This window comes from Ascidia mentula, chromosome 1 (assembly GCF_947561715.1).
Source record: "Ascidia mentula chromosome 1, kaAscMent1.1, whole genome shotgun sequence".
Lineage (NCBI taxonomy): Eukaryota > Metazoa > Chordata > Ascidiacea > Phlebobranchia > Ascidiidae > Ascidia > Ascidia mentula.
The window spans coordinates 425,909-440,906 of NC_138566.1; the positions used below are offsets into that span (position 1 = coordinate 425,909).

The 14,998-nt window shown below is 37.2% G+C and overlaps 1 protein-coding gene across 1 annotated transcript in view; it reads right to left on the reverse strand.

The window, feature by feature from the left end:
• LOC145914346 (contactin-3-like) overlaps window positions 1-14,509 on the reverse strand; it is a 41,708-nt gene extending 27,199 nt beyond the window's left edge. Inside the window, exons 1-24 of the mRNA XM_083002172.1 lie at window positions 14,416-14,509; window positions 13,227-13,364; window positions 13,069-13,164; window positions 12,581-12,811; window positions 11,394-11,531; window positions 11,236-11,331; window positions 10,748-10,978; window positions 7,165-7,270; window positions 6,881-7,065; window positions 6,438-6,716; window positions 6,183-6,330; window positions 5,877-6,001; window positions 5,369-5,547; window positions 5,211-5,307; window positions 4,449-4,586; window positions 3,007-3,144; window positions 2,840-2,935; window positions 2,491-2,721; window positions 2,165-2,270; window positions 1,913-2,094; window positions 1,447-1,725; window positions 1,195-1,339; window positions 879-1,003; window positions 292-319 (exon numbers count right to left, since the gene is read on the reverse strand). Of these exons, the coding sequence (XP_082858298.1) occupies window positions 292-319; window positions 879-1,003; window positions 1,195-1,339; window positions 1,447-1,725; window positions 1,913-2,094; window positions 2,165-2,270; window positions 2,491-2,721; window positions 2,840-2,935; window positions 3,007-3,144; window positions 4,449-4,586; window positions 5,211-5,307; window positions 5,369-5,547; window positions 5,877-6,001; window positions 6,183-6,330; window positions 6,438-6,716; window positions 6,881-7,065; window positions 7,165-7,270; window positions 10,748-10,978; window positions 11,236-11,331; window positions 11,394-11,531; window positions 12,581-12,811; window positions 13,069-13,164; window positions 13,227-13,364; window positions 14,416-14,419 (3,521 nt within the window). The 5' untranslated portion in view covers window positions 14,420-14,509. The remainder of the gene's footprint in view (window positions 1-291; window positions 320-878; window positions 1,004-1,194; window positions 1,340-1,446; window positions 1,726-1,912; window positions 2,095-2,164; window positions 2,271-2,490; window positions 2,722-2,839; window positions 2,936-3,006; window positions 3,145-4,448; window positions 4,587-5,210; window positions 5,308-5,368; window positions 5,548-5,876; window positions 6,002-6,182; window positions 6,331-6,437; window positions 6,717-6,880; window positions 7,066-7,164; window positions 7,271-10,747; window positions 10,979-11,235; window positions 11,332-11,393; window positions 11,532-12,580; window positions 12,812-13,068; window positions 13,165-13,226; window positions 13,365-14,415) is intronic.
• Window positions 14,510-14,998: the final 489 nt, after the last annotated feature.

Genomic DNA, 14,998 nt, shown 5'->3' on the forward strand with positions numbered 1-14,998 from the left:
TGTGCTTTGTTTTTTTTTTTGTTTTTTTTTCTAAATTACTGTGCTTTATTCAGCAATTATGATGCTTTCTTTATTTTTTTGCAATTTATTCTTGTAATTTTTTTCTGTGCCTCATTTTGGAATTATTGTGTTTGTTTTCTTTTGAAACTAGCGTAATATCTGCTTCCTAGAAATCAGTGGTGCTGGCGGTTGATAAAGGATTTTTGTGTCCTATAGTCAGCATCACCCGCTGTACACAAAATATGCACATTACTTTATTTTATTTTAATTCGCGGAAATAAACTGACTGACTGACTGACTGATGTGACTTCTGTTTGGTCTAAAAGTGAAAACAATTTGGGCATTTTGTGGGTGCAAAACTTGGACTAGGAGCAAAAAAAGGAAACAAAAAATCGATTTTGCAGCACCTGATGAAGCGTGATTAACTGCGCGAAAGCTTGTGTTTAAAAAAATATTTAACAGTCAGTCTACCAAAACAGTGCACCTGAATGTACTAAAGCTATAAACCTGAGATTGACACGGAATATTGAATATGTTTATAGTTTAAATAAGAGCAACAACTCTATTGCTACATTAATCACTGCAACCCATATTTCATTTTATGTTAAACTATTATGTGTAGGTGATGTCACTGCCCATAAAGAAATATAAGTAACACAAAGTCATGCACCAGTGATTTTGTCTTCTTTCAGTGAACTTGTCTTGGCCGAGTGCATTAACCTTGTAGTCAGTTGCTACTGTTTGTGGTGCTTTGAGGGGCTGTGTTGTTTAATTGTTCTGATACATTTAGATAACTTAACAGTTTAAATACTTCATCATATAATAACTATCTTGTAAAATGTGTGATTTTAACGGGTGTTGGTCATTTCAACACTTACTGAAAACATGAAGTCTTGTGCTACAAGATCGAAACCCAAGAGGATTTGTGACAACACATGTATATTTCCCCTCATCCGATTTCACAACATTGAATATTTTTAAACGACCATTGTCTATTGTGTATCTGATGAAGAAAATGTGGTTGATGCATTATTTGTTAACAAAATAAAAATAACATGTCATTATATAGTTTTTAAAATACCGAAATAATTTGTATTAGTATTTTAAAATGTCTGTCTTTATGTAGATGTCACTGATATACATGAAATGAATTTATAATTGCTAAAATAAATGAATGCAGGAAAGTCAACTTACTTCTTAGTGTTATAAAGTTGTTCAAGTCCTTTCAACCATTCAATTTCAGGTAAGGGAAATCCTGATACATTACAAACCATTGTGACATCACTATTGGTCGAAGCTTTAGTAATTTTATCCATTAGTGTAAGGCATGGAATTTCCTCTGCAAAAACATAGTGAAAAAATGCAACCATATATCTGTACAATCACACACTATTACAGAAGAATATTTTTGACATGCATAAAAAGACACTATTATGGAAAACATACTTTTAATTGTAAGATGTGCACTTGAGAAAAGGTGTCCAATAGAATTGTAAGCAACACACTGATACATTCCTTCATCTGTAACATTTACTGATTGTAATGTTAGTTCACTTCCCCCATCTACATTACTGATAACAATGTGATCTGTGTTGAAAAGTTCTTCTCCATCTTTCAGCCATGTATAAGAAGGTTGTGGTTGAGCAGATGCTGAACATCTCATAGTGTGAGTTGATGATATTTTAACATTTGATGAAAAAATCTGCTCCATCCATTGTGGTTTGACTGCAGGTGAAAAGCCAGAGTTATTTAATTTTTATGTTTAATTCTGTTAATTTTTCTGCCCTATAAAACAACAATAAATTTGATCACAATTTAAAACGTGGGATTTTCTTATCTGCAAACAACCATCACTGCCTTTTATAATTACTGAGCATGAATGTTTAAGCAAATTTTTACTTAAAACACTTACATTGTGGCTGCAAATCTCCTGTAGCCTCTATCGAACCATGTTTATTGTTAGCTTCACATATATAAGTTCCAACCATGTCCTCTGTTATATTCTGTAGCAGAAGTTGTCCTGATTTGGTGATTTGGTGACCATCAGGTAACTTGGGGTCAACTGATTTTTTCCAATGAATTCGTGGAGTTGGGCTGAAATGTGAAGGTAATTAATTAATTTTCTTGCAACATTAACTAATGCATGGATTAATTTGTAGCTTACTTTCCTTTTGCCAAACATTGGATAAGTGCTGATCCTCCTTTTATTGCTCTTGTTATTTCTGATGGTTTTATCAGAAAATCAACTGCTGATGTTTGGCTGCTTATTGCTACAAGAAGGTCACACAATTACTTCATAAAATTTTCTGTTGTCATGACAACTGCTTGTAATTTTACCATATAACATTCAATGATAGCCTACATGACATGTTTCTAAAGTGGCTAAATTTATACAATCTGTGTTTTATTTGAATATGATAAAAGGTACAAAGAAATCTTTTGCAAAAACTTGTTTTTGAATTAAAGCTTGGTTTTAAAAGTATAACTTACACATGTATATAACTTTCAGGTTTATTGGACTTGATTTTTGTTGAAATTTCACCCCATCAACCATCCAACTCCCTCTCACAACACACTTATATAACCCAGTATCTGCTAACGTTGGTTTAACAAAATACAAACTCCCATCAAGTTGAGACACATAATGAGTTTTGTCATTTGCTACAACAGACTTGAATCCATCAGTATTTACTTTTTCCCAGTAAAACTCAACTTGATTATCTAAAAATCCACACAGGAAAACTTAGTGATGCAGACATTTAAATTCACCTGATTCATCACGAGGACTTCGGTTTGGATTTGTAAATAAAACAACCTTTTTCCAATTCAATTAACTTACCTGGTGCATAATCTAATTTAGGACAAGAAATAAAATCTCCAACTCTGGTGGCCATAAATAACTGTCTTGTATTTTCTTGGGGAAAAGGATCGATGTCTAAAAAGAAATAATTGTGTTTTTATATTGAATGTGGCGAAAGTTATCAAAACTAAATCAAGAAAACCCACATCCGAATGTAAGGTTGCCATAGTTACTGACAACGATGCCGTTATTACTTGTGACGACACACTGGTAACTTCCCTGATCACGTGATTGTGGGTTTGAGATTGTTAACTTCCCGCCCAAATTATGGAATCGAGATCCACCTGTCAATCACAAATTCAGTCAACCAAAAATTTCAAGAGTTGAAATTAGTTTTAGAATTAAGTTTTACTTGTTGAGTTGTTGAGAGAAAAAAAAAATTTTGTTTTGCCAAAACATTGAAATTACGTAATGCACATTGTTAAAAGTGATATTGGTTGAAATTCTCCTTACAGCTATCTAATTATGTTGTCTCTTTGGATTTAAACTTTTTTAGTCTTTGATGATCACGACTTTGTGCAGCATCTAGTTTTACTTGTTAAGTTATAAAAAAAAATTTATTCAAACAATAAGATGGTTTTCAATTGATGAATTATATTCTCTCTTGGGGGAGCACTTTGCGGAATCTTCGGTAACTGCTGTTAGATGATTTTGTCAATACCCGGTATATTTGATAACCGCGGGTTGATTATTTCTACACCCAAGTAAACTACAGACACCCAGTGGGTCCATTCCGTTTCGCAAGACCTTGTACTGTTGAAATATTGGCTTTGATACGACCTCATTTTGTGCACTGTACAATTTTTTATCTAAACGAAGAAAAGGGTTTCACAATGGCCACCGAGGAACTGTGAAACCGGCCAAATTCATTATGAAATTCCGCATTTATCTAAGTTTTACCAAAAAAACAAGTTGTTGCAGAAGAAGTCATCCTTAATTTTTTTAATTTTGCAAGTATAAACTTTTTGGCAACTTTTCATTTAAATTTTGTGAAAGTTTTTACATGTTTCACATATTAGTTATAATTTGAGGGAAAATTCAAGAGCAGGAACAAAGTTATTCGCATTCACATTTTGATAATTGATGGATTTGTTGTGAATTGGATTCCTTGCTTTCATATCGGGGTCATCCAAATGTTAAACAAATGCACCGAGATGATATGGGAAAGTTTATGTTCTTGACATCTCCAGTTCTAAAATTAATTCACAAACAGTGACGTGGGTGTGCAGAACTTACAATTGCGTTGATCATCCGTCAACAAACTGCGCACGACCCAAGTTAGGGGTCCAGTGTTTTACTGCATGTAAATATGTCTAAAACACATTAGTTTGACGTAGGTTTGTATTAAACCATAATTGTATAGGGTTGTTATTTCGTTGCTGTTGTACCGTACGGCATCAAATCATCTTACGCACGAATCACCAATATGACGCGATAGGTGTGGATTTTTGATAACGTGTAACCTTGTCTAGTGACGTAATTTTTGGCGTGACGTCATAGTGTGTCGTGGCGGTATTTGGGGTTCTGGGACATTAACCCAAAAAGTTTCCTTCAGTAACAAATCGTCATTTTTCACTGAACAACTTACTTGTATCCAATGGTTTGTTGTCTTTCCTCCACGAATAGATCGGATTATTGAGGTCAGTTTTACACTTGAACGTAATATCAGCTGTAGAACGAAGTGGAACAACTTGATCTTGAGGTTCAACATCGAAAAAATTCCCTGCTGTCAAACAAAAAGATGAAACGTTGTAAAATAATTTAAACAATCCATTTAAACAAAACAACTTTAGGCAATATTATATCAGTGGATTCACAGGCTTCGCAGCCAAGCTGGATCAGCCACTTTTCCCGACAAGTCGGAAAAGGTCCCCTGACAAGTTGTGCGCTTGCGCACCAGTGCACCTTGGACACAATATACCCCGTGAAACCATTGAGCTCCTGTAGCTCAGTTGGTAGAGCGTTGGGCCTGGTTAGTCCAGGGTCGTGAGTTCAAACCTCACCGGGAGCTTGATTTTTCAGATCTCGCTCCGACTTGTCGGGAAAAGTGGCTGATCCAGCTTGGCTGCAATGCCTTGGCTGCGAAGCCTGTGAACCTTATGATCAGAATATTAGAGCTGTGATCGCCCAATATAAAGGGCCTGTGCAGTGGGGCGATCTTGCCTTGCTATGCGAAAGCTTGGCATTGCTTCTGCGTTATATTAGTGGACACATGAGTTTTTACTTCAGGTAGAAATACCTGGTTCTATTAAACAAACAACATATTTGTATAAACTTTATGGTTGCCAGGCCATTGTTATACCATTGTCACATTGATTTATTACCAATGTAAACATAAAAAATTAATTACCAAGAACATCCAAATATATTTGTTTACAATCAGTTGAAACCTCAGTAGTTGCACAACATTCATATTCCCCGATTTGTTCACTTCCAACATCACGTAACTGAAACAAATAAAAACATTAGAAGCAGCAAAAGTCACGAAATCATTTATGTAAAACCTACTTCCAAAACTCCACCAGTAGCTTTGTAGTGAGAATCAATATTGCTGATTATTTTGTTATTTTGTTTCCAACTCCATGAAACTTCCAACTTTGTGTCATGTTTTTCAAAACATTCAAGTTCAACTGCATCCCCAGCCTCAATAGAATCTTCAACTGACCGCGCTGAGACTTTTGTTTGGTCTAAAAGTGAAAACAATTTGGGCACTTTATTGGTGTAAAACTTGAACTAGGAGCAAAATAAGAAACAAAAATCTCGATTTTGCATCACCTGATGAAGTGAGATTAACCTCGCAAAAGCTCATGTTAATAGAGATATTTAACAGTCAGTCTATCAAAACAGTGCGCCAGAAACTACTTAAGTTATGAACCTGAGACTGACACGCCATATTGAATAATTTGAGTACGGTTCTAATACATTTAACTAACTTAACAGTTCAAATTCTTCATCATATAATAACTGTCTTGTAAAATATGTGATGTTAACGGGTGTTGGTCATTTTAACACTTACTGAAAACTTGAAGCCTTGTGCTACATGATCGAAATCCAAGAGGATTTGTGATAACACAAGTATAATTCCCCTCATCTGATTTCACAACATTGGATATTTTTAAACGAGCATTGTCTACTGTGTATCTGATAAAGGAAATGTGGTTGATGCATTATTTGTTAATATATTAAAATGTCATTATATAGTTTTTAAAATAGCGAAATAATTTGTTTTAGTATTTTAAAATGTCTTTATGTAGATGTCACTGATGTAAATAAAACGAAATTATAATTGCTAACATAAATTAATGCAGGAAAGTCAACTTACTTCTCAGTATTATAAAGTTGTTGAACTCCTTTTAACCATTCAATTTCAGGTATGGGAAATCCCGTAACATTACAAACCATTGTGACATCACTATTGGTGGAAGCTTTTGTGATTTTCTCCATTAGTGTGAGAAAAGATGGAATTTCCACTGCAAAAACATAGTATATGAATGCAACCATATATCTGTACAATCACAAACTATTACAGGATAAGATTTTTAACATGCATAAAAAGACACTATTATGCAAAACATACCTCTAACTGTAAGAAGTGCACTTGAGAAAAGGTACCCAATAGAATTGTAAGCAACACACTGATACATTCCTTCATCTGTAACATTTACTGATTGTAATGTTAGTTCACTTCCCCCATCTACATTACTGATAACAATGTGATCTGTGTTGAAAAGTTCTTCTCCATCTTTCAGCCATGTATAAGAAGGTTGTGGTTGAGCAGATGCTGAACATCTCATAGTGTAAGTTGATGATCGATCTGCTTCCTCAGATGAGATCTCCTCAATCCATTCTGGTTGATCTGTATATAAAATAAATTGTTTGGTTGCTTGAAAATATAATGATCCCAAATAAACAATGTTATAAAATAAAAGTTGCTAATGAATAATTTTTATGTTGGATGCATATTTACTATGCACATGAAATATACAGATGAAATTGTTTATCAACACAACAGAAACATACAGGCAACTATAAGTTTTCCTCTAGCCAGTTCTGTGTCATATATGTTCCTGGCCTGACATACATAAGTTCCAGCCATGTCCTCTGTTATATTTTGTAGCAAAAGTTGTCCTGATTCTGTGATTTGGTGACCATCAGGTAACCTGGGGTCTGAAGCATATTTATACCAATGAATGAGTGGAGTTGGGCTGAAATACAAAGGTAAAATACTTTAAAATTAGTCTTGTTTCTTGTTCCAACAACTATTTATTTGTGTTCATGTAGTATGCATTTCATTTGTGGCTTACTTTCCTTTTGCCAAACATTGGATAAGTGTAGATCCTCCTTTCATTGCTCTTGTTATTTCTGAAGGTGTCGTTAGAAAAGAAGGTGGCAGTGGCCCGCTGCTGATAGCTAAAAAATATATATATACCGTATTTTACGGACCATAAGGCGCAACTTAAATCCTTTTTTTCCTCATAAATTGATCGTGCGCCTTATAAGCCGGTGCGCCTAATGCATGGATCAAGTAGTGCTTTATTGCCTACACTCAAAACCAGTACCGATACTATTATAAATAAACCACCGTCTTACACAATAAACTACGGTAAAAGCAACTAGCAACTGTGATATTCATACTATTGTGACTTGCTTACATTTATTACGTAACAAGTTTTTGTTTAATGAGCTTTATACGGTAACCCATACTCCTTAAAATACGTTGCGTTCTATAGCCCGGTGCGCCTTATGTATGAACAAAAAACTAATCAAAGCAATTTATTGACAGTGCGCCTTATAATCGGGTGCGCTTTATGGTCCGTAAAATACGGTAAGTTGATTTTAAAAGCATAGGCTGTTGTCGTAAATTGATTATTATTGTATGATATAACAATAGAGTGCATGTTATAATTTTATTACCTTACTGTTGTATTGCGGGAAGCAAATAAACCTTTTCATAGTTCAGGCTTTGGTCAACAATGGCGTCACAAATTGTTGTGTAATTATATCGTTTTGTGTCCTACAGTTGACCTAACAACAGGGCGTTTTGGATTCGCCGTATATTCAACGTGTGTTGCAATGTGACTTGCGCCTGTGGAATTACTGCACACCTCAATATCTAATAATTGCGTTCCTGGCGTTATTTGCGTGTTTGCTTTGCCTATAAAACCTGCGCACCTTTTTGTACAAATACACTTGAACTGTTTGTGACTCAAGAATATAATAACAATGCTGCAGGAAAAGATTGACATAAAATGCATTGGTTTAGAATCTTTAACAAAACGCGTGTTGCGCTGCGGTAAGTTCTTTTGTTGGAAAGTTTTTTGTTCAGGCAAAGCAGAAATTGTTGAAGAATAAAGGAATACCAAGAACCAAAATCAAAATTTAGTTTAGGCCAGTAGTGGTTCTTAACCGGGGGGCGTCAACCAATTCTCATGAGGGGCGCAAGCTCTATACCAAAACTTAATTTTTTGTAGTGACTTTAATGTCCTATGCTGTCTGTTATATATTTCTTACAGTTTCGGAACAAAAATCTTTTACTTTAAATAAAAAATCCGCCTGTGCAGTTAAGTTACTGTTACGTCACAAAGCAAGCATTGCGTCACAAAATACCTTTCGTGATGATTCATCTGTTTCGTCACAAACTGTTTATTGGTCCCGTAATGTTTTAGTTTAAATAAGCAAACTTAAATTGATACGTAAGGTTCACAGGCTTCGCAGCCAAGGCATTGCAGCCAAGCTGGATCAGCCACTTTTTCCCGACAAGTCGGAGCGAGATCTGAAAAATCAAGCTCCCGGTGAGGTTTGAACTCACGACCCTGGGCTAACCAGGCCCGACGCTCTACCAACTGAGCTACAGGAGCTCAGTGGCTTCACGGGGTATATTGTGGCCAAGGTACACTGGTGCGCAAGCGCACAACTTGTCAGGCGACCTTCACATGCGTAGAGGATCTCCACCACCGTAATCAGACAACGCAGAAGTAATGCCATGCTTACGCATAGCAAGGCGGGATCGCCCCACTGCGCAGGCCCTTTATATTTGGCGATCACAGCTCTAATATTCTGATCATAAGGTTCACAGGCTTCGCAGCCAAGGCATTGCAGCCAAGCTGGATCAGCCACTTTTTCCCGACAAGTCGGAGCGAGATCTGAAAAATCAAGCTCCCGGTGAGGTTTGAACTCACGACCCTGGGCTAACCAGGCCCGACGCTCTACCAACTGAGCTACAGGAGCTCAGTGGCTTCACGGGGTATATTGTGGTCAAACCTCACCGGGAGCTTGATTTTTCAGATCTCGCTCCGACTTGTCGGGAAAAAGTGGCTGATCCAGCTTGGCTGCAATGCCTTGGCTGCGAAGCCTGTGAACCTTATGATCAGAATATTAGAGCTGTGATCGCCAAATATAAAGGGCCTGCGCAGTGGGGCGATCCCGCCTTGCTATGCGTAAGCATGGCATTACTTCTGCGTTGTCTGATTACGGTGGTGGAGATCCTCTACGCATGTGAAGGTCGCCTGACAAGTTGTGCGCTTGCGCACCAGTGTACCTTGGCCACAATATACCCCGTGAAGCCACTGAGCTCCTGTAGCTCAGTTGGTAGAGCGTCGGGCCTGGTTAGCCCAGGGTCGTGAGTTCAAACCTCACCGGGAGCTTGATTTTTCAGATCTCGCTCCGACTTGTCGGGAAAAAGTGGCTGATCCAGCTTGGCTGCAATGCCTTGGCTGCGAAGCCTGTGAACCTTATGATCAGAATATTAGAGCTGTGATCGCCAAATATAAAGGGCCTGCGCAGTGGGGCGATCCCGCCTTGCTATGCGTAAGCATGGCATTACTTCTAAATTGATACGTATTATGTTTATATCATGTTGCAGTGTTTACCTAGCTAGCTTATTTAGGTAGGTCGACAAAAACACAATTGCTTTTGGTATGAAACCTATTTACAGTTTGGGGGGGGGGGGGGGGGCGTAAGGCACAAGTCCGTTACTAAAAGGAGGCGTGATAGAAAAAAGGTTAAGAACCACTGGTTTAGGCGAAGAAAATCGCCTGGAATTAACGGCAACTTGTGCGTCTGGCAGCTATATTGGATTGATGTGCGCGTTTACTGCCTCGTTAAGACTCTCAATCAAATAATAAACGTTTTCTCCTAATTCTCTGAGTCACTTCAAAAAGTTCTGCGAAAGATTTTAAATTTACGAAAATTTTCTAAGTTAGTTGTACTTAGTTGTTTTCTAACTTAGTTGTTTTCTAACTTACTAACGAAAATCATAACAGATAAGCTTTAGTGTTCGTCTACTTTCAGTTTCAACATGATCAAGATTTATTCACCGCAGTAAAAACGCTCACAACAGCGAAAGTTGGTGACAGGCGTGTAATTAGTTGCCGTTATGTTTTTCTTCGCCTATTCAGATTTTTGGTGCTTGGACGTTACATTCTTCGGCAGTTTCTGCTTTGCCTAAACGTAAGAGTTTTCCCACAATAGGATTTACGGCTGCGCTGCACACGTTTTAGGAAATAACTCCTATTTAAACCAATGCATTTTCAGCCAATCTTTACCTGCAGCATTGTGCCGTCAGAGCCATTGTTGACGCAAAGTTGGAACTATGAAGCCTAAACAACTCTATACTATGTGTCACCAACTTCAGGCTAAGCAGAAAACAAGATCTAATTAGGTGCAGAAACAGGTTCAAGGGAACAAATAAACAACTCTAAATAAGCAGTAATGTTTCATGCAATGGCACAGACTTGTGTAAAGGAGTTCTACAACACCAACAGTAAACCTTGAGATAGAGAAGGCAAGTTGCCTACGAGGCCGAATTGCTATCAAGACTAAGTCGGTCTCTTTGAGCGCGAGGCCGACACTTGGATGCATAAATATACAGCAAGAAACAATTCTTACCCATATATGAAACTTGTAACTGTATTAAACTTGATTTTCGTTCCCATGTCACCTCATCAACCACCCAACTTCCTCTCACAACACACTTGTATAACCCAGTATCTGCTTGTGTTGGTTCAACAAAATACAAACTCCCATCGAGTTGAGACACATAATGAGTTTTGTCATTTGCTACAACAGAGTTGAATCCCGTTGTATTTACTTTTTCCCAGTAGAACTCAACTTGATTATCTGAAAATCGAACACTTTTCAAAAAATTGAAATTTTGTTTTAATTTTAAGAAATTAATTTGCAGTTAATTATTGCAAAAAGATCTGAAATCACATTTAGTTCCCACTTGCCTTTAATATGTCACAGAATATTTTTTTACCAAATTACGTCACGAAGGAGGTACGGTTAAGTTATGACGTCATAACTACCGTGGTTTCGATTAGAAAATATAACAACTGCATTTGTGATTAACCTTAATTTGTTTGCAATTAACGTACCTGGTGCGTAAAGTGTTTTTGGACAAGAAACAACACTTCCAACTTTATCCGGAATAATGAATTTTCTCGGATTATCGTGGGGAAATGGATCGATGTCTGAAACAATTAATCATGACGAATGTGTGGAGGAAGTTATCACGACTGAATCAACAACTCACATGCGAATGTTAGGTTTCCGTAGTTACTAACAATGATGCCGTCATCACTTATGACGACACACTGGTAACTTCCCTCGTCACCTGATTGTGGGTTTGAGATTGTTAACGTCCCGCCAACAGTTTGGAATCGAGATTCACCTTGGGAAAGTAAGATGTTTTGTTTGAATATTTATTTGAGCAGTAGGATTGATTTTAAACTTGAACTTTTTATTTTGTTTTTCCTATTTTACAGTTTGGGGGGGGGGGGGGGGGGGCGTAAGGCACAAGTCCGTTACTAAAAGGAGGCGTGATAGAAAAAAGGTTAAGAACCACTGGTTTAGGCGAAGAAAATCGCCTGGAATTAACGGCAACTTGTGCGTCTGGCAGCTATATTGGATTGATGTGCGCGTTTACTGCCTCGTTAAGACTCTCAATCAAATAATAAACGTTTTCTCCTAATTCTCTGAGTCACTTCAAAAAGTTCTGCGAAAGATTTTAAATTTACGAAAATTTTCTAAGTTAGTTGTACTTAGTTGTTTTCTAACTTAGTTGTTTTCTAACTTACTAACGAAAATCATAACAGATAAGCTTTAGTGTTCGTCTACTTTCAGTTTCAACATGATCAAGATTTATTCACCGCAGTAAAAACGCTCACAACAGCGAAAGTTGGTGACAGGCGTGTAATTAGTTGCCGTTATGTTTTTCTTCGCCTATTCAGATTTTTGGTGCTTGGACGTTACATTCTTCGGCAGTTTCTGCTTTGCCTAAACGTAAGAGTTTTCCCACAATAGGATTTACGGCTGCGCTGCACACGTTTTAGGAAATAACTCCTATTTAAACCAATGCATTTTCAGCCAATCTTTACCTGCAGCATTGTGCCGTCAGAGCCATTGTTGACGCAAAGTTGGAACTATGAAGCCTAAACAACTCTATACTATGTGTCACCAACTTCAGGCTAAGCAGAAAACAAGATCTAATTAGGTGCAGAAACAGGTTCAAGGGAACAAATAAACAACTCTAAATAAGCAGTAATGTTTCATGCAATGGCACAGACTTGTGTAAAGGAGTTCTACAACACCAACAGTAAACCTTGAGATAGAGAAGGCAAGTTGCCTACGAGGCCGAATTGCTATCAAGACTAAGTCGGTCTCTTTGAGCGCGAGGCCGACACTTGGATGCATAAATATACAGCAAGAAACAATTCTTACCCATATATGAAACTTGTAACTGTATTAAACTTGATTTTCGTTCCCATGTCACCTCATCAACCACCCAACTTCCTCTCACAACACACTTGTATAACCCAGTATCTGCTTGTGTTGGTTCAACAAAATACAAACTCCCATCGAGTTGAGACACATAATGAGTTTTGTCATTTGCTACAACAGAGTTGAATCCCGTTGTATTTACTTTTTCCCAGTAGAACTCAACTTGATTATCTGAAAATCGAACACTTTTCAAAAAATTGAAATTTTGTTTTAATTTTAAGAAATTAATTTGCAGTTAATTATTGCAAAAAGATCTGAAATCACATTTAGTTCCCACTTGCCTTTAATATGTCACAGAATATTTTTTTACCAAATTACGTCACGAAGGAGGTACGGTTAAGTTATGACGTCATAACTACCGTGGTTTCGATTAGAAAATATAACAACTGCATTTGTGATTAACCTTAATTTGTTTGCAATTAACGTACCTGGTGCGTAAAGTGTTTTTGGACAAGAAACAACACTTCCAACTTTATCCGGAATAATGAATTTTCTCGGATTATCGTGGGGAAATGGATCGATGTCTGAAACAATTAATCATGACGAATGTGTGGAGGAAGTTATCACGACTGAATCAACAACTCACATGCGAATGTTAGGTTTCCGTAGTTACTAACAATGATGCCGTCATCACTTATGACGACACACTGGTAACTTCCCTCGTCACCTGATTGTGGGTTTGAGATTGTTAACGTCCCGCCAACAGTTTGGAATCGAGATTCACCTTGGGAAAGTAAGATGTTTTGTTTGAATATTTGTTTGAGCAGTAGGATTGATTTTAAACTTGAACTTTTTATTTTGTTTTTCCTATTTTACAGTTTGGGGGGGGGGGGGGGGGGGGGCGTAAGGCACAAGTCCGTTACTAAAAGGAGGCGTGATAGAAAAAAGGTTAAGAACCACTGGTTTAGGCGAAGAAAATCGCCTGGAATTAACGGCAACTTGTGCGTCTGGCAGCTATATTGGATTGATGTGCGCGTTTACTGCCTCGTTAAGACTCTCAATCAAATAATAAACGTTTTCTCCTAATTCTCTGAGTCACTTCAAAAAGTTCTGCGAAAGATTTTAAATTTACGAAAATTTTCTAAGTTAGTTGTACTTAGTTGTTTTCTAACTTAGTTGTTTTCTAACTTACTAACGAAAATCATAACAGATAAGCTTTAGTGTTCGTCTACTTTCAGTTTCAACATGATCAAGATTTATTCACCGCAGTAAAAACGCTCACAACAGCGAAAGTTGGTGACAGGCGTGTAATTAGTTGCCGTTATGTTTTTCTTCGCCTATTCAGATTTTTGGTGCTTGGACGTTACATTCTTCGGCAGTTTCTGCTTTGCCTAAACGTAAGAGTTTTCCCACAATAGGATTTACGGCTGCGCTGCACACGTTTTAGGAAATAACTCCTATTTAAACCAATGCATTTTCAGCCAATCTTTACCTGCAGCATTGTGCCGTCAGAGCCATTGTTGACGCAAAGTTGGAACTATGAAGCCTAAACAACTCTATACTATGTGTCACCAACTTCAGGCTAAGCAGAAAACAAGATCTAATTAGGTGCAGAAACAGGTTCAAGGGAACAAATAAACAACTCTAAATAAGCAGTAATGTTTCATGCAATGGCACAGACTTGTGTAAAGGAGTTCTACAACACCAACAGTAAACCTTGAGATAGAGAAGGCAAGTTGCCTACGAGGCCGAATTGCTATCAAGACTAAGTCGGTCTCTTTGAGCGCGAGGCCGACACTTGGATGCATAAATATACAGCAAGAAACAATTCTTACCCATATATGAAACTTGTAACTGTATTAAACTTGATTTTCGTTCCCATGTCACCTCATCAACCACCCAACTTCCTCTCACAACACACTTGTATAACCCAGTATCTGCTTGTGTTGGTTCAACAAAATACAAACTCCCATCGAGTTGAGACACATAATGAGTTTTGTCATTTGCTACAACAGAGTTGAATCCCGTTGTATTTACTTTTTCCCAGTAGAACTCAACTTGATTATCTGAAAATCGAACACTTTTCAAAAAATTGAAATTTTGTTTTAATTTTAAGAAATTAATTTGCAGTTAATTATTGCAAAAAGATCTGAAATCACATTTAGTTCCCACTTGCCTTTAATATGTCACAGAATATTTTTTTACCAAATTACGTCACGAAGGAGGTACGGTTAAGTTATGACGTCATAACTACCGTGGTTTCGATTAGAAAATATAACAACTGCATTTGTGATTAACCTTAATTTGTTTGCAATTAACGTACCTGGTGCGTAAAGTGTTTTTGGACAAGAAACAACACTTCCAACTTTATCCGGAATAATGAATTTTCTCGGATTATCGTGGGGAAATGGATCGATG